Source organism: Schistocerca gregaria, chromosome 11, assembly GCF_023897955.1.
Source record: "Schistocerca gregaria isolate iqSchGreg1 chromosome 11, iqSchGreg1.2, whole genome shotgun sequence".
Classification (NCBI taxonomy): domain Eukaryota; kingdom Metazoa; phylum Arthropoda; class Insecta; order Orthoptera; family Acrididae; genus Schistocerca; species Schistocerca gregaria.
Genome location: NC_064930.1, coordinates 51,125,692 through 51,149,955, shown reverse-complemented (window position 1 = coordinate 51,149,955; position 24,264 = coordinate 51,125,692). Strand labels below are relative to the sequence as shown.

Below are 24,264 nucleotides of genomic sequence, written 5' to 3'. Positions count from 1 at the left end.
ACACTAGATCGCGTGTTGAGGTGAGATAGAGAGAGAGGGGGGGAGGGCGGTGAGAGAGGGGGGAGGGGCGGTGAGAGAGGGGGGAGAGAGAGGGGGGGAGGGGGGAGAGAGAGAGAGAGAGAGAGGAGAGAGAGAGAGAGAGAGCAAGCATTGGCTTTGTGACTTGTCTGGACAACATGGCATACCAGATGGAAACTGTTGGGCCCAAAGATCCAGGTGCATTATCGACTATGCTCGCAAAAAATGAGCGCTGCATGCAGCCAAATCATGTCATTTCGGCATTTCTTCATTTTCTTTTCGCGTCTTAAATGTCCGAGTTAACAATGTGGTTCTCACCCTGTGTTGTGTTGGTTCTGAATGAAGTACTGTGTTGTTACACAAGAAAATGCTTTTGCCTGTTTCACAACATTTAATTTTACATCACTCTGGTTTTGGTTTACGAGTACATTTTCTAGTGAAACTGTTCGGAAGACGTCTTCTGTCGTGTTATAAAACAAAAATACCTACCGCTAATGGACTATTGTATCACTGAGCCAGTGGACAGTTAACTACACAAAAACAAGTCACACGAATGATGCACGTATAGGCAACGACAGATTTGAGTGATTTTGGCTTAGAGTAAGAGCCTTCCCCAACTCAGGTGAATATCGCACCATGGTGGAATGGTCACAGTTCGTCACTTTTGCCAGTCCTCGAGTACACTGATGTGGATAATTGTTGATTAATACAGTCAAATGCTCTTAATCAAACCTTGAAGGTCGTCCTGAATGTAGAGACACAGTAATGTCATGCCATTCTTAAAACGAGAAAATCATTTTCTTGCCGTGCTCTGTCAATGGCATTATCATAACAGAATGAAAATGTTTCCGATTGCTTAGAACGGTGTGACCCCTCTACTGAACTCCAACAGAATTATGTCAGAAGTATTCCAATTTCTCCACTTAGAACCCCATTTTCTAGACTGCACAGCTTCACTCGTTATATCCAAATGACAAAATGCCAATATGTCAACTGAAGTAGCAGTAGTGGTTTACACATTAAAAAATGTGTATCAGTAAGTAAACTCACTGGATCTGGGACACCGAGATGCAAAATGGAAACCATGAACTTCTACATCAACCTAATACATAATGCTCCTGTTTGGCTAGATGGCAGGTAAGTTATGGTTGCTGTTGCGTGGAGATTGCGTTTTAAAGTAATCATCACTTAGAAGTCTGGAATTAAAGATCCTTCACATTCACCGAGATTATTCTTCCAGTGCAGGAAGAGTAGAAAGCATTCAAAAATGTATTCAAAAATGTATTTCTGTGCACATGTGTGGAATTCTGCTTGGGAATTTTTAGGAAGTGTGGACTTGTTTGGTAAAGAGCCCCCAAAAGACTGTGTGTACCTATTAGCTAGCTTTATCTGGGATTGGATGGGATGAAAGTGATGGACTTGAGTAGGGTTAATTCATTCCCATTAATTTTTATTTCTATGCCATTTTGAGGATGATGTATTTGTGCGACTCTCTCCATACCAACTATAAACTATATTGTCACTTTGATTTAGAGATTATTGATAGGAGTTGTTAGTGTGGTGTAACTAACTGTTAATAGTGAAGGTATCCCAGTCCAGTAGTCAGATCTGTATCTTTTCCAAAAGTAGTTACTTAGCTAAGGACTTTTATCTGGTTTGGAGCTGTGAGTAACATAACCCTGTCTTCTGGGTCAGAGTGATACTGGTGACATTTAAATTTATTTTGAATATACAGGGTGCTACAAAACTTTCAGGAAACATTCGTCACACACAAAGAAAGAAAATATGTTATGTGGACATGTGTCCGCAAATGCTTACTTTCCATGTTAAAGCTCATTTTATTACTTCTCTTCAAATCACATTAATCATCTAATGGAAACACAGCAACAGAACGTACCAGCGTGACTTCAAACACTTTGTTACAGAAAATGTTCAAAATGTCCTCCGTTAGTGAGGGTACATGCATCCACCATTTATTGCACGGAATCCCTGATGCGCTGATGCAGCCCTGGAGAATGGTGTATTGTATCACAGCCATCCACAATACGAGCACGAAGAGTCTCTACATTTGGTACCGGGGTTGCGTAGACAAGAGCTTTCTAATGCCCCATAAATGAAAGTCGACAAGGTTGAGGTCAGGAGAGCACGGAGACCATGGAACTGGTCCGCCTCTACCAACCCGTTTGTGACCGAATCTGTTGAGAACACTGATTGAAATGTGCAAGGCTCCATCGTGCAAGAACCACATGTTGTGTCGTACTTGTAAAGGCGCATGTTCTAGCAGAACAGGTAGAGTATCCCGTATGGAATCATGATAACGTGCTCCAGTAAGCGTACATACTGACGAAACTAAAATTAGCTCTAACATGGAAATCAAGCGTTTCCGGACACATGTCCACGTAACATATTTTCTTTATTTGTGTGTGAGGAATGTTTCCTGAAAGTTTGGCTGCACCTTTTTGTAACACCCTGTATACCAGTGCAGAGAATTAATTCTGATACACCAATAAATGTTTTCATGCCCTTCCCCAATCCCCCTCCACAACTTCATTCGACAACCTCTCACCTCAGTCTATCTAATGTGCAAGCACAGCACGTACAGAGGTAGAGGTGTGTGTGTGTGTGTGTGTGTGTGTGTGTGTGTGTGTGTGTGTGTGTGTGTGTGTGTGTGTGTTCTCTAGCTCTGAAGGACTTCATCAGAAAGCCAGTACATTCTCCATACTTTAACACCTTCAATTATTTATAAACCAACTACACTACAATACAACTCAACCTCACGGCACTGCACAGTACAGCACCTGCCACTGAAAGCCCTGCAGGACTGAGGATTGCAGCCTACCTGAGCCTCGTTGGGTATGTCACCAGTGATGAGCAGCCAGAAAAGGCCCTCGGGGAGGGGTTCGTTGCCACCCGGAGCCTTCGGCAGCAGCTTCTGGCACTCCGGGATCGAGTAGCCACGGAAGCGGATGCCTTCTTCTGGATCCAGCACTGAAGTTTCACACACCAGTCCCTTGATGCCACGCATACCACCATACATCTGAAACCAGAGTGATGAGGATTGTGAATCTTACATGAACAGAAAGTAATCCATTAATTGAAAACAAAAGATGCAAAGACTTTAGTAAAATATGAAGTCACAGGGCAAATCTGAAATTTATATTAAATTAATTTTATTTATATGTTATGTATGTATGTATGTATGTATGTATGTATTGTTTCTGTGTGTGGCTAATTGCTGACAACTTACATCATCTGTATTCCAAACGGCTACATCAGTCACATAATCCCATTTTCAGCTTGAGTATGTATAACCTCTCACAACATGTTTAACAGCAAGTCAAGTATTAATGTTAGGTTTACGTCTTCGGTCAGCACAGTTCACAGTGCACAAGTTATTTAGACTATGTTCATTCGAGCACTTAGTAACTTCTAATTGACTTTATACATAATAGCGAAAATTTTCTGAACTTTTTCTCGCATGCCTGATTAACATCAAATACACACACATATAACGTAACCTGGCGACAAACAGTTTCACATACGCTGGTTTGATTCTTTAAAGAATCGGGGTGTGTGGGTTTACTAGTTGGATTATGGTGGATGCATGGTTGAAGCAGTTATGCAGAGATGAAGATACTTTCACTAGATGTATTTGCGTGGAGTGCTGTGTCAAACCAGACCTCCCAACATGCAAAGAAAATAGTTACGATTATGGTAGCAAAAAAAGTTTTACTGCCATTATAACAACTTCTGACATTTCTTCCGTTAAATGGAAATACGATACTACAAATGGAACACTGGATAGCGAATCTAGCAAGCACTAACGCAGCTGGCGGGAGCTTTGAGCACTAAGTGACGACACGTAACACGGCAATAATTCACGCAGAGTGAAAAGGAGCCGACCTCTGATGAGGCAGCTTAATTGCATAACGCACGCACGCTTCTACGAGTTCCAGCGACGATTATCGTCATTATACGATTATCTACCGACGACACGGCACACCTCGCGTTTGTGAGGCCTGATCGTCAACATCAGGAAAACAGCACGTAACTATTCTTTAAATGCAAGACTTAACCGTGATCTATAAATACCAATCGGAACAACAAATTTTAAGATCTGACACGCATATTACAGAACGCAGTAATTCCGCATAGAGCTATTAATATATTTTATTGCGGCTGTAAGATCTACGTCGACGGTTTCAAGCACAGCGCAATGTTAACCGTCACAATACAAAAGGGTGCGTGTTTGTGCTTATGACCACCTTTTGAAAATTTTGTAATCTCTAGATTTTGAGATAGTATTGTCTTTATGAATCTTTCTACAAGATTCCATATGTGTCTTAAAAATTTTGTCTTCAGTTTAACAGAAAAATTTAAGTCTCAGTAGTACGAGTGGATGTTACTTTGCTCTATGAAGGTCGTGTTTATTAATTTCAGGTTTAGAGCCTGAGTGAAAGTCCACAATGAAAGAAATTTCCATTTTTTGCGGTGGCAATGAAGTCAGTAATATACAATACCGAAAGTGCATTGTAACTGCAAAATGTGTAATCGGGGTCCAAAACCTGAAAATACCTTTTAGCACTCATCAGTAGTTCTTTTAGGACCCCGATTACACGTCACCAGTAGTTCTTTGAAAGGTATATTGTTAATAGACAAAAATCGTTAATAGACAAAAATCGTTAATTATTTCAGGGTGGAGCAAATACACCCTCCCCCTTGGTATTGCGCGTTGTGGAAAATACCGTTGTATTGCTAGGGTTGAGGCTGTTTACAACGCGATGTCTCGGCATGTTTGAACCAAGCTCCAAACAGTCCGAATCCAAATAGGTACTGCAGTGTAGTATATTCGCCCTTCCACATGTGAGAACGAGCCAAGTGGCAAATACAGCACGCAAATATATCCAAATGGCAAATATACGCCGTGATGAATCGCAGCTGTCGGATTACAAAACAGCGGCAAAATTACAGGGATGTTTACAGAAGCAGCAGAAATGGCGGGAAGTATTTTTGTCATAAAAGCCTTACACCGCCATGCCTGTATTCATTTCGGTGCACACTGTGGATGTAGTTTTGATCTCTGACGACTGAACATTCAGCTCCTCGATCGCCTGGAAATGGTCGACATCAATCGCCTTTCTTCCCTCTCAGCGTCTGTAACTGTTGCCACCACTGCACTACGACTGGGCGGTATTGTACTTTGTCCATATACCGCCAGAATTTCACAATCTTTGAGCTATGTCCCGCGTAGTTTCCAGTTGTCGCTCCATTTCAATCTCACTTTTACCGTAACGTTGCAAAACTGGCTTTGCAGCAATCTGAACATTTGCTCTCTTCCGGCAATGCGCCACAGTTGGGCAATGATATTAACAAGGAAAAACGCGCGTAACTTTCCGGAGCATCTACGTAGCTCATTTTCCAATTTTCCAAAGTCTTGCCATTTTCGAGAATTAGTTACCATAGTACTTTATCATCCGAAAGTTGTCTGGCAAACGTAACGAATTAGTAATATGGGTTTCGGGAGAGGGATTATGATACCGTCCCCCTCCCGAATACGGTACTTTCGTTATTCGCGTTAACTTTTATCCACATGTAGAAAGCGCTGATATACAGTATTCAGTACATCGAGTGGAAATACTGCCCAGGTTGTGCGCGATATGTATTACGCAATCCACAACGATACTTCCAACTATTATCAGGCAAATTATAAGGCACGTACATAGCCGACTTTCCTCTGCACTGCGCGTCTCATGGCAGACGCAATTGAGGAAAATGTAGAGCGCAGAATGAGGAGATAACGAAGTAGGGTTACATGTGCGGAAATTGCCACGTCGCCTTGGGTGGAAACTGGTTACTTGCGAAAGTGTACCTGAAAAGCAAGTTCTGGGAGAGCTGCACTTAAGTTAGTTCCTAGCAAAGCCGTCATCTAATTCCAAGATCATTTGCATTTACAGTAAGTGATAATCTAGCTCGTCTGCACATCGCTGAGGAAGGGAAAGAGGCGTACTATTCAATTTCTTCAATACAACAGCAAACAGACGAATCGAAGAACGATCTGCTGCGAGGGTTCTGGAAGGATGGAGCATAGAAGACAGTTCCACAGTACTACTAGAAAATTTCCGGTCTGTATACAGTAGACCTGATTGCAGACGTGTAATCCAGCAACCAAAATGTAATATACGTACAGCAGACTTAAACGAGAACCTGTTAGAGAACCAGAAAAGGAAAAATTAAGTACAGTTAGAAAAACATTTGATGAAGTCATCCGTGGCAGAAAGTATTTTGAAATTAATGTGCTTATAAACATCTAATTCAGTTTAACGTTAAGACGGCTTAATAAAAATACGTACTGAATATATTACGCTCTTTCCTACTCCAGCCAGAGAGAGAGAGAGAGAGAGAGAGAGAGAGAGAGAGAGAGAGAACTGTGTGCCGCAAGTAGTAGAGCACTTGCCTGCGAAAGACGAAGGTCCTGAGTTCGAGTCTCGGTCCGGCACACAGTTTTAATCTGCCAAGAAGTTTCAGCCCAGAAGTAACTTATAAGAGTATGAAACGTTACGTTCGATGGCACAACTGCTTTTAACGGTAAGTGACCCCACCAACAGTAAATTTGGATTAAGTGAGAGTTTACAAATTCACCACTGATGCATTACAGACATAGCAAAACGCGTGTTTTAAGAGTTCGTTCTTCCAAAACTTTAAGACACGAAATGCCAAATAAAGATTGTTATTTTGAACTGTTCTGCGAAGTACCGCACAGGGTATCAACTGTTTGATAGGTAATGGGAACGTTTAAGTTCTCATTATAAGCGAAAAGGTAACAAAGTTTTAATTTTGTGCGACCAGTCGACAAATAGACCTCAATTTCGACTATTATTTGACGCATATGATTGACTAGCATGGTAAGCTATATGCCTGTTATCGCTGCCAACTATTGCAATTTACATCCACTGGTTGCTACCTACTCTCCACATTTCCCTCCACTACTATTAAGAGAATAAAGCAAGGTGCAAATGAGAGTCTTGCGAATAATATAGCAAGTCCATAACCACCACTTGTGCACTCACAAATTTTTTTTTGAAATGTCCTTAGAACCAGCAATGCTGTTATCCAGTCCCTTGCTGAATTATTAACACACGTGCAAACACTATCAGTCCCTACTTCTCACATCTTATCCATATACTATGACCAACAGAAACGTGTTCAGTGGAATGTAATTTACAAGTTACTTAATTTGATGAACTGGTGTCAATTACAATTTTATAACATGAAAATACAATAACAAAGGTACAAAATACATCTTTAAATAACATAATAATACAGAGAACATTTGCAGTAGTACAGGCTTTCCAAAGAATCGAAATAACAAATTCATAGGTGTTGCAAAAATTATGACATAAGTACATACATAAAAGATCAGAATAATTATTGAAACGTCAACTTCACACATTAGCATTAAAATAAAAGAATAAATAATGTCTAACATCAGAAAAATTCTACAATGTAAATATTATTAGCTGAACACATGAAGACAGCAAGAACACAAATATACAAGAGTACACAAACACATAGCGGAATAATAGAAAGGGAAAGGACAGGGTTTGTTTTACTGCAGTATCTTGCAAACAAAACTTTCTTTACTTTTTGGAGATCTCCATTCGTTCATTATTTCCAAAAAGTCCTATCTATACATGCTTTCTGTACTTTTCTCATATCCTCTTTCAAAAAGAGTTTCTCCACTGTACACTACTTTTTTGGCCAAACCATTTCCTTATAGCTTCTCAATGCTTTTCTTCCAATTCATCATAGTTAGTTTCTTATATAGTCTACCCCCTCTTAAGCTAACTTAAATCTACTGAGCTCAGATACTAAACTAAGGGACGAGGCAATGCAGCAGCACAAAACAATTAACACAAACAGCAATGATAAAAAAATGGAAATTGGCCAAATACACATATTAGCTTCGGAAGCGCCAAATCGAGATAGTGGCTACTATATTTCGATGGCAGGCAATGACAGGTGCAAATGTGTGATACAGGAAGTTGCTACATGTAATTTCAGTAACTTCGTAATCAGAGATACGAGTTTTCACATACACATGGAGTTAAGAGGTTTTCATTGCCTGCTTCTGACGCTAATCGCTAGCGGGGTAAGGCTGAAGCGACCAAGTTTCGTGGTATGGTGAGGTTACCCGAGTGCTGCTAGTGGAATTTGGGTGTTCCCCACACGACTTCGTAGACGCCACTGGAGCGGTGGCCCAGTTTTGTTGCTTTCTGAGACCCGGCGTAATCAGCTGACTCCACACAGCCACCTGTGCTGGGCCCCCGCTTAACACCGACACAGCCTGCCTCAGCTACCTTGCGAGTACCACCGCCCCATTCAACTCCGCGGCTTATCGTAGCGGGGCCCGTGTTTGCTCATCACGCGCACACCTGTGTCTGCACTGCGCAACCGTTGCCGTATCAAAGGTGTAGTACTAGTTACGACAGTTCAAGGCGACTGACGCGCGCGCACGTGTAGCTCCAAGAAGCCTCGTCTCTGTCCTCGCTAGTCAGACAGACTTTTTCCACATTTATGAAGGTTGAACGCATTGCACCTTTCCTTTCTTGTTTTCTACGGTCGACGGGAAGTGACTGTTCGAAGGCTACACGGAAACAATAGGAATTCTTCCGAGTCAATGGCGACAACGTCAGCAATACGAAAGCCGCAAGTCCGTCTTTCAGTCTTTTGTATCCAGACGACACAGCATTAAAGAGTCATTCGCTCAACCTGACCAAACTATAGAATTCAGCAAGGAGTTTTTACTAGTAAAGCAACTGGACCCTACACAATATTCGCATACAAAGGCGACGGAACAACCACCACCATCCTCAGTGTTACTATCTTGCAAACTGCACCACCACCACCACCACCACCACCACCACACAAGCTAGACTCATTCGGCGGTTAGTTTCAACTTACTACACATATTCATCGCAGACTGAGTGACCAGTCCCAGTTGTATGTAGCCATCTGACGGCTTCAAAGAGCAACAACAATTTTGTTTTTACTGTTTCAGTACAGAAAGGGTTTAAAAATTTATACTGATGCCATAATATACTCAATACTGCGGTCTTACGGCAAAAGTTTCACACAGTAAGGTAAGTATTGAAGTTAAGATCTGTAGGTCTTGAGACACCTAAACTCACAGCATACAACCAAGACTAAATTCATCCATTGTTTGACAAAAAGAGCACCTAGCGAAACCCGAACAAATTTACACAGTTTCAAACCTTTCGCTGACACCCCACAAAACAATGAATGGTTTATCACATACTATGTACCGGGAGATCAAGAAGTCAGTATAAATTTGAAAACTGAATAAATCACGGAAGGTACAAATTGACAAATGCTTGGAATGACATGGGGTTTTATGATACAGCTCTCCATGCTACTCTATCCTGTGCAAACATCTCCCAGTACTTACTGTAACCTACATCCTTCTGAATCTGCTTAGTGTATTCGTCTCTTTGTCTCCCTTCACGATTTTTAACCTCCACGCTGCCCTCCAGTGCTAAATTTGTGATCCATTTATGCCTCAGAACATGTCCTACCAACCGTTCCCTTCTTCTAGTCAAGTTGTGCCACAAACTTCTCTTTTGCCCAATTCTATTCAATACCTCCTCATTAGTTATGTGATCTACCCATCTAATCTTCAGCATTTTTCTGTAGCACCACATTTCGAAAGCTTCTATTCTTCTTGTCCACACTATTTATCGTCCATGTTTCACTTCCATACATCGCTAACCTCCATACAAATACTTTCAGAAACGAGTTCCTGAAACTTAAATCTATCCTCTATGTCAACAAATTCCTCTTCTTCAGAAACGCTTTCTTTGCCATTGCCAGTCTGCATTTTATATCCTCTCTACTTCGACCATCATCAGTTATTTTGCTCCCCAAATAGAAATACTTCTTTACTACTTTAAATGTCTCATTTCCTAATCTAATTCCTCAGCATCACCCGACTTAATTTTACATATAAATAGTTGTTCTAAATCACTCAAGAAATATCCAGAATCAAATGTCAAGATATTTCTGGAAACGTCGGTGCAAGTCTGGTGAAGGTTATCCAGAAGCTGGTAGAAAAATGTTATAAAATCTATTTGGAAATTATGCTTGTAAGAATTTATATGTACTGATCCTTTTACTTACTTTAATCTGTACTAAAATTCTGTAATGTCTAATTTAGTTTTAAGTCGTGAATTGCTATCGTATTGTAAACAAAACATTGTCAAAGACTCATTGTTTGGAAAGATATTAATACACCTAGGAGTTGTCAGTGGCCAGTTCGGATGTGCAGCGCGGTTAGCTCTGAGAGTCAGTTGTTGAGTGTCAGTGCTGTTTGTAAATAAACGTGTGTAATGAAGAATTACTTATTACAAATTGAGTGTGATTCTATGCACTCCATCATAAAAAGGAAGTTGAAAAACAGACATTTATACTCCTGGTGGCTATGTAGAAATTTGTGCTTCCGCAAGACAAAGTCCTAGACCTTGTGTTGTCAATTATGTGGACCACACGTTATTTAAGTCTTATGATAAGCTCTCGTTGTATTCGTCTATTCGGCCAGGATCCAAAATTGGGGATCCAACAGTGACATATCTAGTGTCTAAAGTATGACCCCTCCGGAAAAATGGAATATAAATTCAAATTCAGCGATACATGGGAACACCTTCCAAGAAGGATGTCAAACATATCCAGCTCATTGACAGTGCCCTCTCTACAGTTCACCACTAAAGATAAACGCAGAAAAGTTTACGCATTTGCAACAACTAAAGCTGGTCCTTCCTAAGGATGTGCGTTCATTTTATGACAAAACTGCCTCACATTTTTAATGAGAGAACATGCCAGAGTCTTAAAAAAATGCAGCCGAAAATAAACTTGTTTACAGCCACCTATGACCGTCAATGTAGCAGCAATAGTAACAACAATAAATGTTAATAGACTGCACAAATTTTTACAGTAATAAAAGGTTAATTAAAGCTAACAACATTGTTTCTATGGTTTTTAAACACTAATTTATTAACATCCAGATTCCAATATTTTGATCAATTTTATATTATTCATTTCACCTTATATCTGTGTCAATGTATCGTTGCAGACTTTCATAATACACAAATAATGCAAAATTTAAGTAAGTTTTTTTAAAAAACAAATTCATTTCAATTCTTAACCATGCACTCGTTATATGCCTCTTATCTCCATCACAAGCAAAAAAATACCTGAAAACCTCATAACTCCGAAAACCGGCAGACAATTAGAAGTGCTTAATAAAGTCTTATGTACCAATCATCTGATCCATTCTGTGTAGCAAAAGCCACTACATTTGACTATCAGTTCCTCATGTGGTTTCTATAATTAGTTTTGTTTCTCCTGTAAAATTTGACCAATTTGAGTTACGAGGTTTTCATTGCCTAGCGACGATATCCTGTATCTACTGAACTAAAAGAACATAAATGTTTTCTTTTTGTACGTCATCCTAAATAATTTTAATTATACATAACATTTTAACCGCGTAGTGAAAAGTTGCATTTCCGAAAACAGTGGCTGAAATGTCATTATTGTAGCTCAGTAGACACTGAACATATAGTTAAATGTCCTGTAAAAGTTTCATGTCAATGGCTACAGTGGTTCCTGAAATACAGGGAATCCAAGTCACTAAATTTCACATTGTCGGGTTAGGGCGATCCAACTCTCCTTAATAGCCCTACTTACAGCGCGGCGTTTTATCTTAAGAAGCCAACCTCTTTTCTCCGATAGAGAACTGTTACAAACCTGAACTACGCATGAAGCTGTCAGCTGCTGCTGTGTTTCTGGCAGTCTACCACAATCATTGAGAACGCAGGCCTGGCAGCTTCAATAAGAGATACGGACATTCACGACAGATAATGGACGATTACACTGTTGCCTTTTGTTATTCTGCGGGAAAGTAACAATATTTTAGGGCATTGTTTAAGAAAAACACGTGTCGATAACTTCGGGTATGACCCCCTTACATTAACGTACGAGAGGGCTTCGAAATGTTGATATAAACATTATGAAAGGCAAATTTTCATTGAATGCTACACTTTAACGTGACACACAGGTCGCTATTTTTCAATACAATCATCAAATCTCTAAACTGTCGGTTCAATCAATCGTTTAAGTAATGTGCTCCTTAGTCAAGGAGCACATCGAGAATGCCTGTATGAACGCCCTCATCGTTGTAAAATTGTTTGCCCAAATGTTCCTTCAGCTTGCCGAAAAGACTGCCTCGGCATTATCGTTTGTCTTCTACATGAATGGTCTTCCTTGTCTATCAGCATGAACGACGTCAGTGTGGCTTCTGTCAAATCGTCGGCACGGTTTCACAACAGCTTCACGCAACAAAACATTTAGTCCGCACACCGCCACAATTTCACGGTAAATCTGTTTAGTTTTAACCACAACAATCGTGCAGTGCCGGGTACGTTGGAGTAAATTTTCACGTGCCGCGCCTCTGCAGTCCGAACCGCATCGGAACTGTCTTGAGAAAATCCGGAACATTACTTTCTTCGGAGACTTCGGTGGGTTGTGTGGTTTTTTTTTTTTTTTTTTTTTTTTGCGCAGTGGTCTTGGCGTGGGCAACACTTGCAGCTTATTGATGACCCCCGTACAAATGGTTGAACTAGTTAATAGCGATACCAACATGTCTTATCTTAAAAAATAATTACTAGCTTAAACAGAAAACGTCTATTATCAGGGACATCCATTGGTTGTATACTCTTTGGAATATATCGAGAGCTCAATGATGTATCTAAAAGAATCACAACCGTGCCAGCCAACAAGGATTTTGAAAAAAAGATCACTTGAAGCCGAACTCGCACTTTTCTCACATGACATACCAAAAGCTATGGACCAAGGCAGTCCAGGGAGTTGCGCCATTTCTCGAGTTCCCGGATGCATTTGAACAATTTTATGACTGATAGAACAATGGTAACCAATGAATGGTTGCAAGCATTTCGGTGTCCTTACATGGTTGCCCAGATTATCGATTTTATTTTCAAGAATCGAACTCTGAGCGCCGTTGAATTACGTTGCCTCAAGAAACAAGCTATTCCTAACTTCAGCATTTCTTTTATTGTGTTAAGCCTTTAACACAGTATACCTCTGAATGGTTCACTTATGACAGCATTTTACACTACACGATTATGTCAGTAATTGTATGAAAAACTGAAAATGCTTGATGCCCCTTGACGACGCTAGACAGGAAACCTGCATCGGAGTTCATGTGGCTCTTTAGCATTTAGTAATCTGGACAGATGTTAATTTCTCATTTTTTCCAAGGTATCATAGCTGGCTTTCAAATCGATAAAGACTGTCGGATAAGACCGGCCGACAAACTTGAGTGCGATATTTACTAACGGCCACGAAGTTGTTTTGTGTTTCATACGTTTGTCTTTCTAATCTTTTTAATAAGCAATGTAAGATGTCACTTATACAGGGCGATTCACGAGGTCGTCCCCCCCCCCCCCTTCCCGTTTTATGGAGGCTATTCGTAAGGTTACCTGAAACAAAATAAAAAATAAAGTAATGAGATCAGATCCGTAATTATGGAGCTACGGCAGTTGTAAAACTCAGGAAAATCGCAGAAAAAACCTTTATTGTAGGATTTCACTATCAAATATGCACATAATTTAAATTTTATGTCTCTTGCACTCAGAGTGGATTTAAATCAAGTGTTCAGAATCTCCTCCCTGCATGTGAAGGCAAAGATTCGTACGGGAGTAAACCGCGCGAGTAGCATTTCATGATTTCACATGCTCGTTCCTTATTGACATTACGGCGTCAAAAATGCGTTGTATAAATACTCCTGGTGTTTCCACCTTAAATTCGTACAAGATTTCTTTCATCCACCCAGAGATTCAGTAATCTAGGGGTGTTAAACCTGGGGCTCTAGCAAGCCAGTGGATAGAGACCCCGCGGCCTACCTATGTGGGAACTGCTGATTAAGATAAGCTGTTACCACATGGTGGAAGTGTGCAGGTGCCCCGTCATGTTGGACGTACATGTGGGCGTCTTGTTTCCAGAGGAACATCTTCAATAAGCTGCTGTAAGTCTTTCTTCTCGTAAAAAGTTACCGTACCTCTGACCATTTAAATTTCCCGGGAGAATAAACGGCCCCAGTAACTGGTCACACACACACACACACACACACACACACACACACACACACACACACCAGACCACACCAGACATTGAAACTGAATTTGCGTTGAAATTCACATACTACAGTGCCACGGCGATTTTCTTCTGCCCAGACATGCATGTTGTTGATGCCTTCTCTTGTAAAGGTTGCCTCGGTACTGAACATTATAAAGCGATCATGCTGCCGGTTTCCATGTAACCAGTTACAAAAGTGCAAACGGTTAGCACAATCATGTGGCTGGACTTTCTGCACATGAAAAGGATACAGTCCATTCTCGTGAAGAATCGTACACACGTTAGATTGTGAAACGTTCAATCTGGTAGCTAGGCGTCATACTTTAACGAGTACTGCGCTCTACTGCATTAAGAATAAACTTTTCTCGAACGTCACGATGTCTTTCGTAGTTTATACGAATACCAGTTTCTAGCAATGTTCGCTATGTCCCACCACTGTTTTGGCACTCTGAATCCTACGATTAGGATACCGACGGTGATATTCGGCAACAGCAGCTTTCGCATTACCATCACAGAAAAACCAAAATGTACAACAACTCTCCGTACTCCTGCGATGAAAACTTGTACAGCGTCGCAAGGCATACTGTACACAGCAAACAATAACAGTAAACAGTGACTGCAGTGTCAACAAAGTGGTTGTTATGCAAACGTACCACTCGCTGCACTTGTATACGTAAGACTGATCATGTGTCTTGAGAACACAAGTGTAGCGCTCTATACACCGTGGCATGTTTCGGAGCTCTGTTGCAGCTCCTTAATTATAAATTGTTCACGTTACTCTATTTACTTGGTTCCCGAATAACCTAAGGAATAACCTAAGGAATAACCTAAGGAATAACCTAAGGAATAACCTAAGGAATAACCTAAGGAATAACCTAAGGAATAACCTAAGGAATAACCTAAGGAATAACCTAAGGAATAACCTAAGGAATAACCTAAGGAATAACCTAAGGAATAACCTAAGGAATAACCTAAGGAATAACCTAAGGAATAACCTAAGGAATAACCTAAGGAATAACCTAAGGAATAACCTAAGGAATAACCTAAGGAATAACCTAAGGAATAACCTCCAGCAACCGGAGGAAAATCTTGTAACTTCCCCTGTATTCGTAATCCTGTTTCACTATTCAAATTCTGGATTTGTTTAAGATGAGGAACTCCATACGATCATCTCATTTCGTTTCGTTTACCTCCCTGAACTGCTACGTGACGATTCCCTATTTGCACCGGCAGATTGCAATCATTAACGCAATATCTTCAACAGCAAGTACTTAACAGGCACAAATTACACAAACATCCTGTAGAATTATCATCACATTCAGAAATATACACTATAGTACCATATCTTTTTACAAGGTAAAGCTAGATGCAAGATTGTCCAAACACCCTTCTTTTAGACAAAACCTTAACGTAACTGCACTGACCTATATACGAGCAACACTTTTTAAGTCTTCTTTTTAGAAGTTAAACATACTTGCAGTTTAAAGCCATTTAACGACAACTGACAATTATCGGGTTTGTTGTAAGTTCAATACACCAAACATAACATACTAAGCCGAAAAGAGAACGCGGAAAACTGATTTGCATGGAGATTGAACGTGGCTTACTCTCGAAACCATGAACTTTGTCAGATAGGTTGACAGTCATCTTTTAGATAACATAACAAATAAGCTGTCAGAGCGAATTCAGAGTAGATTTCTTTCAAACGACGCATAAATACCAAATACTGCGAATCCCGTATGTCATTCAGAAGGCCGTGTTTAATGCATCCCTCCTTAGGAAGTCTGTTCAAGACATTGCTCATGGAAGTGTCACTATGTAGTACTACAAGAGCTACACTACACAGGGTGTTAAGAAACACTGTACACAAACTAAGTAGGATGAGCATGTTGACAGTGACATGAGAACTAACAACTGTTTGTTGACTTTCTGGTAATGGTAAAGATTTTTCTCCGCTAACATGACGGGTTAAAGCGACTTCCATTTCCCAACAGTTGGAAATCTACAGACTTACGTCAATTTCAGCTGTAACGTCCACAGGGTCGCTTGTTTAAATCTTTACAGCGGAATCATGAAGAGTAACAACTGTATGCAACCTGTTTGCTTTTAACTATAAATCAGTGCACTAAGATTACGCTGAAATTGTAACGAACATGGGAATTCTGAAACGAGTACTTGCCGTACGCTTCCAATGTTAACCAAAAACTTTCCTTCCCTTGAGTCAGTTCCGGAAACCTTTATGTCAACCTGTTATCTGTTTGCCAACAGGGATTTCAACACAGCAGGTTACACAACGTCCCACATAGAATGAGGCGAAATTCCCACATTACGCAGATATGCAGACTTCGTTCCCAGCAACTATGTTAAACACGACAAAGGCTGTGGCCAAAACGTCTATTCTACTATACCACTCTCTCTCTCTCTCTCTCTCTCTCTCTCTCTCTCTCTCTGCGGAACGACAGACCCCTATCGATACTCCAAAGGAATAATATACTACGTGATCAGAAGTATCCGGACACCTGGCTGAAAATGACTTAAAAGTTGGTGGTGGCCTCCATCGGCAATGCTGGAATTAAAGTATGGTGTTGGCCCAGCCTTAGCCTTGATAACAGCTTCCACTCTCGCAGGCATACGTTCAATCAGGTGCTGGAAGGTTTCTTGGGAAACGGCAGCAGGTTCTTCACGGAGTGCTGCACTGAGGAGAGGTATCTACTTCGGTTGGTGAGGCCTGGCACGAAGCTGGTGTTCCAAAATATCCCAAAGGTGTCCTGTAGGATTTAGGTCAGGGCTCTTTCAGGAGAGTCCATTACACGCATGTTATTGTCGTGTAATCACTCCGCCACACTGTGCATTATAACAGGTGCCGACCGTGTTGAAAGATGCAGTCGCCATCCCCGAACTGCTCTTAAGCAGTGGGAAGCAAGAAGGTGCTTAAAGAAAATGTACGTCTGTGCTGTGACAGTACCACGTAATACAAGGGATGCAAGCTCCTTACATGAAAAACATGACCACACCATACCACCATCGCCTCCAAATTTCCTGTTGGCACAATACAGCCTGGCAGATGACGTTCACCGGGCATTCGTCACACCCACCGACTGCCATCGGATCGCCACATTGTGTACCGTAATTCGTCACTCCACAAAAAGTTTCTCCACTGTTCAATCGTCCCATGTTTACGCTCCTTACACCAAGTGAGGCGTCGTTTGACATTTACCAGCGTGATGTGTGGCTTACGAGCAGCTGCTCGACCATGAAATGCAAGTTTTCTCACCTCTCGCCTAACTGTCATAGTAGTTGCAGTGGATCCTGATGCGGTTTGGAATTCCTGTGTGATGGTCTGGATAGATGTCTGCCTATTACACATTACGAGCCTCTTCAACTTTCGGTGGTCTCTGCCAGTGTGCTGTAGATGTCCCTTCACGTTTCCACTACACTGTCCGATCGGAAGCAGTGGACCAAGGAATGTTTAGAAGTGTGGAAATCTTGCGTACAGACGTACGACACAAATGACACCCAATCACCTGACCAAGTCCGAAGTCCGCTGAGTTCTGCTCTCTCACTATGCCTAATGACTACCGAAGTCGCTGATTCGGAGTACCTGGAAGCACAATGCACCTCATATGAAAAACCTATGTTTTTGGAGGTGTCCGGATAGTGACAAGGCAAATTCCCGATTTTAACTATTCCTGAGAATTTTCGTACTTTTAACAAACTTACTCCAAATTACGGATCATCTCTTAGGGTCAACCGCAAAACAGTTAATACAACCCGCCGTAAACTTTTACTACTGTTTTCACTCCGAAGACTTGTTAGCTGCCCAGCTCTTCGCGTTACTTGATGCTGAGCAAGTGTTTTTTCTTAATAACTACTGCCAACCTACATCCGTTTCACCTTGCTTAGTGTATTCATGCCTAGGTCTGAGTACAATTTCTACCCGCGCCACTGCCTTCCATCATCAAACCGACGATTCCTTCGTACCTGACATCGTACATTGTCAACGGATACTTTCCTTTTGTCAAGTTGTGTCAAATTACTTCGATTCAGTACCACCTCAGTTGATCTACCCAAAGACTGCAAAAGACCCAAAATGGAAATAAAACTAAACCGCTGAATTACAGACCCATATTACTAATGTCTATTTGCAGTAGGATTTTGGAACATATACTGTAGTTTAACATTATGACGTGCCTCCAAGAAAACGATTGACACACCGTCAGCACGCATTCAGAAAATATAGTTCTTGCGAGACTAACTCTTTATACTCATGAAATAATGAATGCTATCGGCAGGGGATGTCAAATTGATCCCATATATTTTTGATTTCCAGAACGCTTTCGTCACCGTTCCTCACAAGCGTCTTGTAATCAAACTTCGTGCCTACGGAATATAGCCTCAATTGTGCGACTGGATTCGTCATTTCCTGTCAGAAAGGTCACTGTTTGTAGTAACAGGCGCGAAAGTAATCGTGTGAAACGGAAGTAATGCCGGCGTTCCCCAAGGAAGTGTTATAGACCCTCTATTGTTCCTTATCTATATGAACGACATATGAGAATCTGAGTAGCTCTTTTCGATGATGCTGTCCTTTACCGTCTTGTAAAGTCAGATGACCAAAACAAAGTGATTACACTGGACTCACTCTCGGGAGGACGACGGTTCAATCCCGCGTCCGGCCATCCTGATTTAGGTTTTCCGTGATTTCCCTAAATCGATCCAGACAAATGCCGGGATGGTTCCTTCGAAAGGGCACGGCCGACTTCCTTCCCCGTCCTTCCCTAATCCGATGAGACCGATGACCTCGCTGTTTGGTCTCTTCCCCCAACCAACCAAAGTAATAAATGGTTTAGACATCCGTACGGTGCGAAAACTGGTAACTGACCCTGAATAAAGAAAAGTGTTAAGTTATTCACATGAGTAATAAAAGAAATCCGCTAAATTTCGATTACGCAGTAAGTCACAAATATGAAGGCTGTAAATTCAATTAAATACTTAAGAGATTACAATTACAAATAACCCTAATTGGAACGATCACATAGGTAACGTTGTGGGTAGAGCAAACCAAAGACTGCGATTCATTGGCAGAACACTTAGACCGTTTAAAGCGCGGGAGTAGCTGCGATCGAACAACAATTCAATGCACCATCTATCTTTCCAAGATCCCACAAGCAACAGTTCCCCAAACGATCTCAGCAACTGCTCGACTCCCCGGAGTCAAAAAATCCCCGTCGGTTCACTATTTTCTAGTTAAGTCGACAATCTGATGTAAGGCAATCCCATGTTTTTTTTTCTTTTTTGGAATGCCGGATAAGTGAAAAAAGGCCATGCGGAGAAATATGAATGGTATTTTAAGTTTACCATACGTGAGAACATGGTCATTAGCCTCAGAGTTGTTTACACTACGGGTACTGAAGTCCCTGTTCAGAAGGCAAAAGCCGTCACTGCACAAACGCGCTCAGTACTATCGACACGTCTTGAAAGAGTAAATACAAACCTGTTAGAGCATGCGTCACTTCACTTCAAGCTCTTTCAAGTTTTCAAAGTGACACTAGAGTGTCGTGGCTCATCGGAGAGCTGTCCCTTCTGCCGTTAAGTATATTTGTTTGCACATGCGAAGGTGTGTTTATTATGATTACTGTTCAAGATCACTTTATGACTGACACTAGTGTGTTTAAATTGAGTTTTAGAAGATTCTCAAATGGTTATTTCCTCACATAAAAGTGGTAACGGCAGTGGGCGAGAAAAACCCAAGAGAAGCAAAACTAGTAATAATAAAGTAATGGGAAATTCTTTTGAGCATCTCAGACATAATATACAGCACTAATTCAGATGTGGTTCAAAATACAAAGAAAACTAACGCTATAAAATTGTGTAAGGTGGTGTCTCGGCAGCTTTATGTCGGCTAGTATGCTTTCATGTACTCTTGTGATAGTGAAAACTAGGGAGGAAAGAAAAATTGAGTTAGATTAGGGTTTCCGAGGTGACTTCTTCGATTACGGGACAGAGACCGAAATGAAGACTTAAAACAGCAATTAGACGGGAAAACAACGATGACAGGCATTAGGCACTACAAAATAATGTATGTGGTATGACATCTTAAGCAAAAGCGCCTACCACGGAAAAACATAGCATTTCAAACAAACTGGGATACTTCAGCAACTTCCCTATGGTGTTATAAACTGATTGAGTCTTGTTAAATTTACCACAGGAAGCTCTTTGTGCACTGTCAACGCGCAAATCCAAGTCCCCAAAAGTTCCCTCTTCCTCGTTCGCTGCCATTCCCAGGAACTATGGTCAGTGGCGCTGCTTTCGAGGGTTTTCCAAAATAATTTGCCGGCACAACATTTATAGTGGGAAAAATTTTATTTTAGTGTGTATCTACACATATGGTATCATTTATGCTTAGCCATTTACCTACACCGCTTTTTTTCGTGGACTGTACTATCTTTTATAGGCTGGTATGATGTTGGCATGAATTGTACTGATAGTGCCCTAGAAGTGTGGATGGACGAAGGAGTGCTGTCATTTGGCCAATGAGGCACGTTAAATCGCCTACTTGTGAACAGCGTCAAATGGGGTAAGGCCTGCTATTGCGAGCCATAGGTAAGAATTATTCTCTATTTTAGCTTCTTTACCTCATTTCCAATTATTAATTTGCATAAGTCTTTATGCCACGATGCTTCCAGTTTTCTCAGATTCTGCAGCACGAATCGATAACGCAATATGGAGTTACGTAAGAATTAAGAGAAAACTGCGAGTACAGAAAGCAAGAAGTTGCCAAGAAAGAAACCGGCTCTATCGACAGCTGCCTACATAATGTGAAATTCGCCGAACCGCTTCGGGAGTAAAATGATGGCACCAACGCAATTGTGCCAAAGAATCTATTACCAAACGACTAAAACGTTCCGCATACCAGTTGAAAGGTTAATTAACGGCTTCCAGGGGGCAACATTTCGTTTCCGAGTTTCTTATAGCTATTGGCCGAATTCAAAAATTTAAAATACTGTTATAATTTACCTATGAAGAGGTACAGGGTGATACATAGTAACGGATATGTTTGAAACGAGTACTGGCAGCCATGGGCAGGTGGCAGCACTGCGGGTTTGTGGCAGTTAACGAGTAAACAGACCACCATTTCAGTAATCGTGTATCAGTTTGACTTCCCAGCCATAAGTACTGGTGTGGTTCTGTCGTTCTTATGCTGTGTTGAAGTTTGTTCAGCCACTTTGTGCTCTGTACTGAAATATGAGGACAACCGGTTAACAGCAGCGAGACAGGTTTTGATCATCGTGCACCGAGTTTTACCGTGTATTTCATTGTTACAAATTGTAACTCAAATTTTCAGTTGACTGATATCGTAGAAAATGCGAAACGACCCGTATACTATCAAACTCGGTCATATCTTATTGTTTTTGTTTTAGTCTTCACTACAGAGACAGCTCTCCATACTACTATATCCTGTGCAAGCTTCATCTGCAAGTACCTACTGCAACCGACAGCCTTCTGAATATGCTTTGTGTATTAATCTCTATGTCTCCCTCTCCGATTTTTACCCTCCACGCATCCCTTCAGTGCTAAATTTGTGATCCTTGATGCCTCGGAACATGTCCTACCAACCGATCCCTCCTAGTCAAGTTTTGCCACAAACTCCTCTTCTAACCAAGTCTATTCAGTACCACCTCATTAGTTATGTGATCTACCCATCTAATCTTCAGTAATATTCTGTGGCACCACATTTCTGAAGTTTCTATCCTCTTCTTGTCCAAACTGTTTATCGTCCATGTTTCACATGCATACATGGCTATACTCCATATAAATACTTTTGAAAAGTATTTCCGACAAATCTATACTTTATGTCAAATTTCTCTTCAGAAATGCATTCCTTGCCATTAACAGTCTACATTTTACGTCCTCTCTACTTCGACCATCATCAGTTGTTTTGCTCCCCAAATAGCGAAACTCTTAGTACTATAAAACTTCTTATTTCCTAATCTAATTCCCTCAGTATCACCCGATATAATTCGACTACATTCCATTATCCTCGTTTTGCTATTGTTGACGTTCATCTAATATCCTCCTTTCAAGACACTATCCATTCCGTTCTACTGTTCTTCCAGGTCATTTGCTGTCTGACATTTACAATTTAATAGGCAAACCTCAAAATTTTTATTTTTTCCTCCATGGATTTCAATTCCTACTCCGAATTTTTTTTCTTTGCTTTACTGCTTGCTCAATATACAGATTGAATAACATCGGGGAGAGGCTACAACCCTGTCTCACTCCCTTCCCAACTACTGCTTCCCTTTCATACCCCTTGACTCTTGTAACTGCCATCTGGTTTCTGTACAAATTGTAAATAGCCTTTCGCTCCCTGTATTTTACCCCTGGCACCTTTAGAATTTGAAAGAGTATTCCATTCAACACTGTCTAAAGCTTTCTCTAGGTCTACAAATGGCAGAAACGTAGGTTTGCCTTTCCTTAATCTATGTTCCAAGATAAGTCTTAGGGTCAGTATTGCCTCATGTGTTCCACTATGTCCGAACTGATCCTCCTCAAGGTCGGCTTCTACCAGCTTTTCCGTTTGTCTGTAAAGAATTCGTGTTAGTATTTTGCAGCTGTGACTTATTAAACTGATAGTTCGCTAATTTTCACACCTGTCAGCACCTGGTTTCTTCGGGATTGGAATTATTATACTCTTCTTGAAGTCTGAGGGTATTTTGCCTGTCTCGTACATCTTCCTCACCAGATGGTAGAGTTTCGCCAGGGCTGGTTCTCCCAAGACCGCCAGTAGTTCTAATGGAATGTTGTCTACTCCAGGGACCTTGTTTCGACTAGATCTTTTAGTGCTCTGTTAAAATGTTCACGCAATATCATTTCATCTTCATCTACATCCTCTTCCATTCCATAATATTGCCCTCAAATATATCGCCGTTGTATAGACCCTCTATATACTCCTTCCACCTTTTTGTTTTCCTTTCTTTGCGTCATGCGTCCACAGTAGTACACAGCAGTATGGATTCATTTATTGATTGTGTTGGCCGAACCGCACAGTGACCCTGGGTTCGGTGTGGGGCGGCGGTGGGTTGGGTGGACTGCTGTGGCCTATTGTTGGGTAGTGAACCACTGAGGGCTGCAGCGCGACGAAGCCTCTCCGTCGTGTCTAGGTCCCCGGTTTAATAGTCAATACACAAGGTACCACAACATCAAAAGGATGCTGCCAGAGCGCCTACCACGGCAAGCACTACACTCCAACCAAACTGGAGAAACGGATAGAGGACGGCCAATAAAGAGGTGGAGATAACTATGTTAAATTATTTTGGTTTCGGAACGGATATCTAACTATGGAGTCTGAGTAGTCTTATGTTGTTTGTCACTGAAAGACGTGACATTTATTCCTCTTCTGTTTTTGTTTTCCTTATTTGAATTCAATATCTGTGTCATGCAGACACCACGCAGATACCGCAGCTATGAAGCACTGTGCGTAAACTATCAGCTGCAGCGCGACATTTCCGCTCGTCGCCGCCGATTCCACTTAATGCTCCGATGTAGCTGATAGCAGTGGTCCCTCTTCAGTTTACGTATACAGTGCTACCACCTCAATTTACATATCGTGATTCACAGCTGCAGTATCTGCGTGGTGTGCTTTCGAAGGAACGGGCACCATTCACTCAAATAATTGATAAACCTGGCTGGGCAATAGATCCACTTTCTTCAGTGCGAATGCACTAATACGTCCGACCTTCTGCGGGAATGTAAGTGGCGAAAAGGCGTACAAGGAACGGGGATTCCGGATAGGTGGCGCTCAGTGTGAACGTGGGTCGGCCGTGAGGCATACCGAGATAGTGCAGTTGCGATAACGCTGTGTCCCGGATGGCGCAGTGGCTGCCGCACCTGCCCAATAAGCAGGAGATCCCGGGTTCGAATCCCGGCACGGTACACATTTTCGCCTATTGCCGCTTATTCCGCTTAATGTCCCGCCGCTGCTGATGGTGATCCCTTCGATTTACTGCTTTGTTTTCTTGGTTT

General features: G+C 41.4%; 1 protein-coding gene across 3 annotated transcripts in view; it reads right to left on the bottom strand.

Moving 5' to 3' along the window:
* LOC126295119 (probable citrate synthase 2, mitochondrial) overlaps positions 1-24,264 on the bottom strand; it is a 212,035-nt gene that overhangs the window by 42,222 nt on the left and 145,549 nt on the right. For all 3 annotated transcript variants that reach the window (XM_049987389.1, XM_049987390.1, XM_049987388.1), the window contains exon 3: positions 2,858-3,055. In XM_049987389.1, the coding sequence (XP_049843346.1) occupies positions 2,858-3,055 (198 nt within the window). The remainder of the gene's footprint in view (positions 1-2,857; positions 3,056-24,264) is intronic.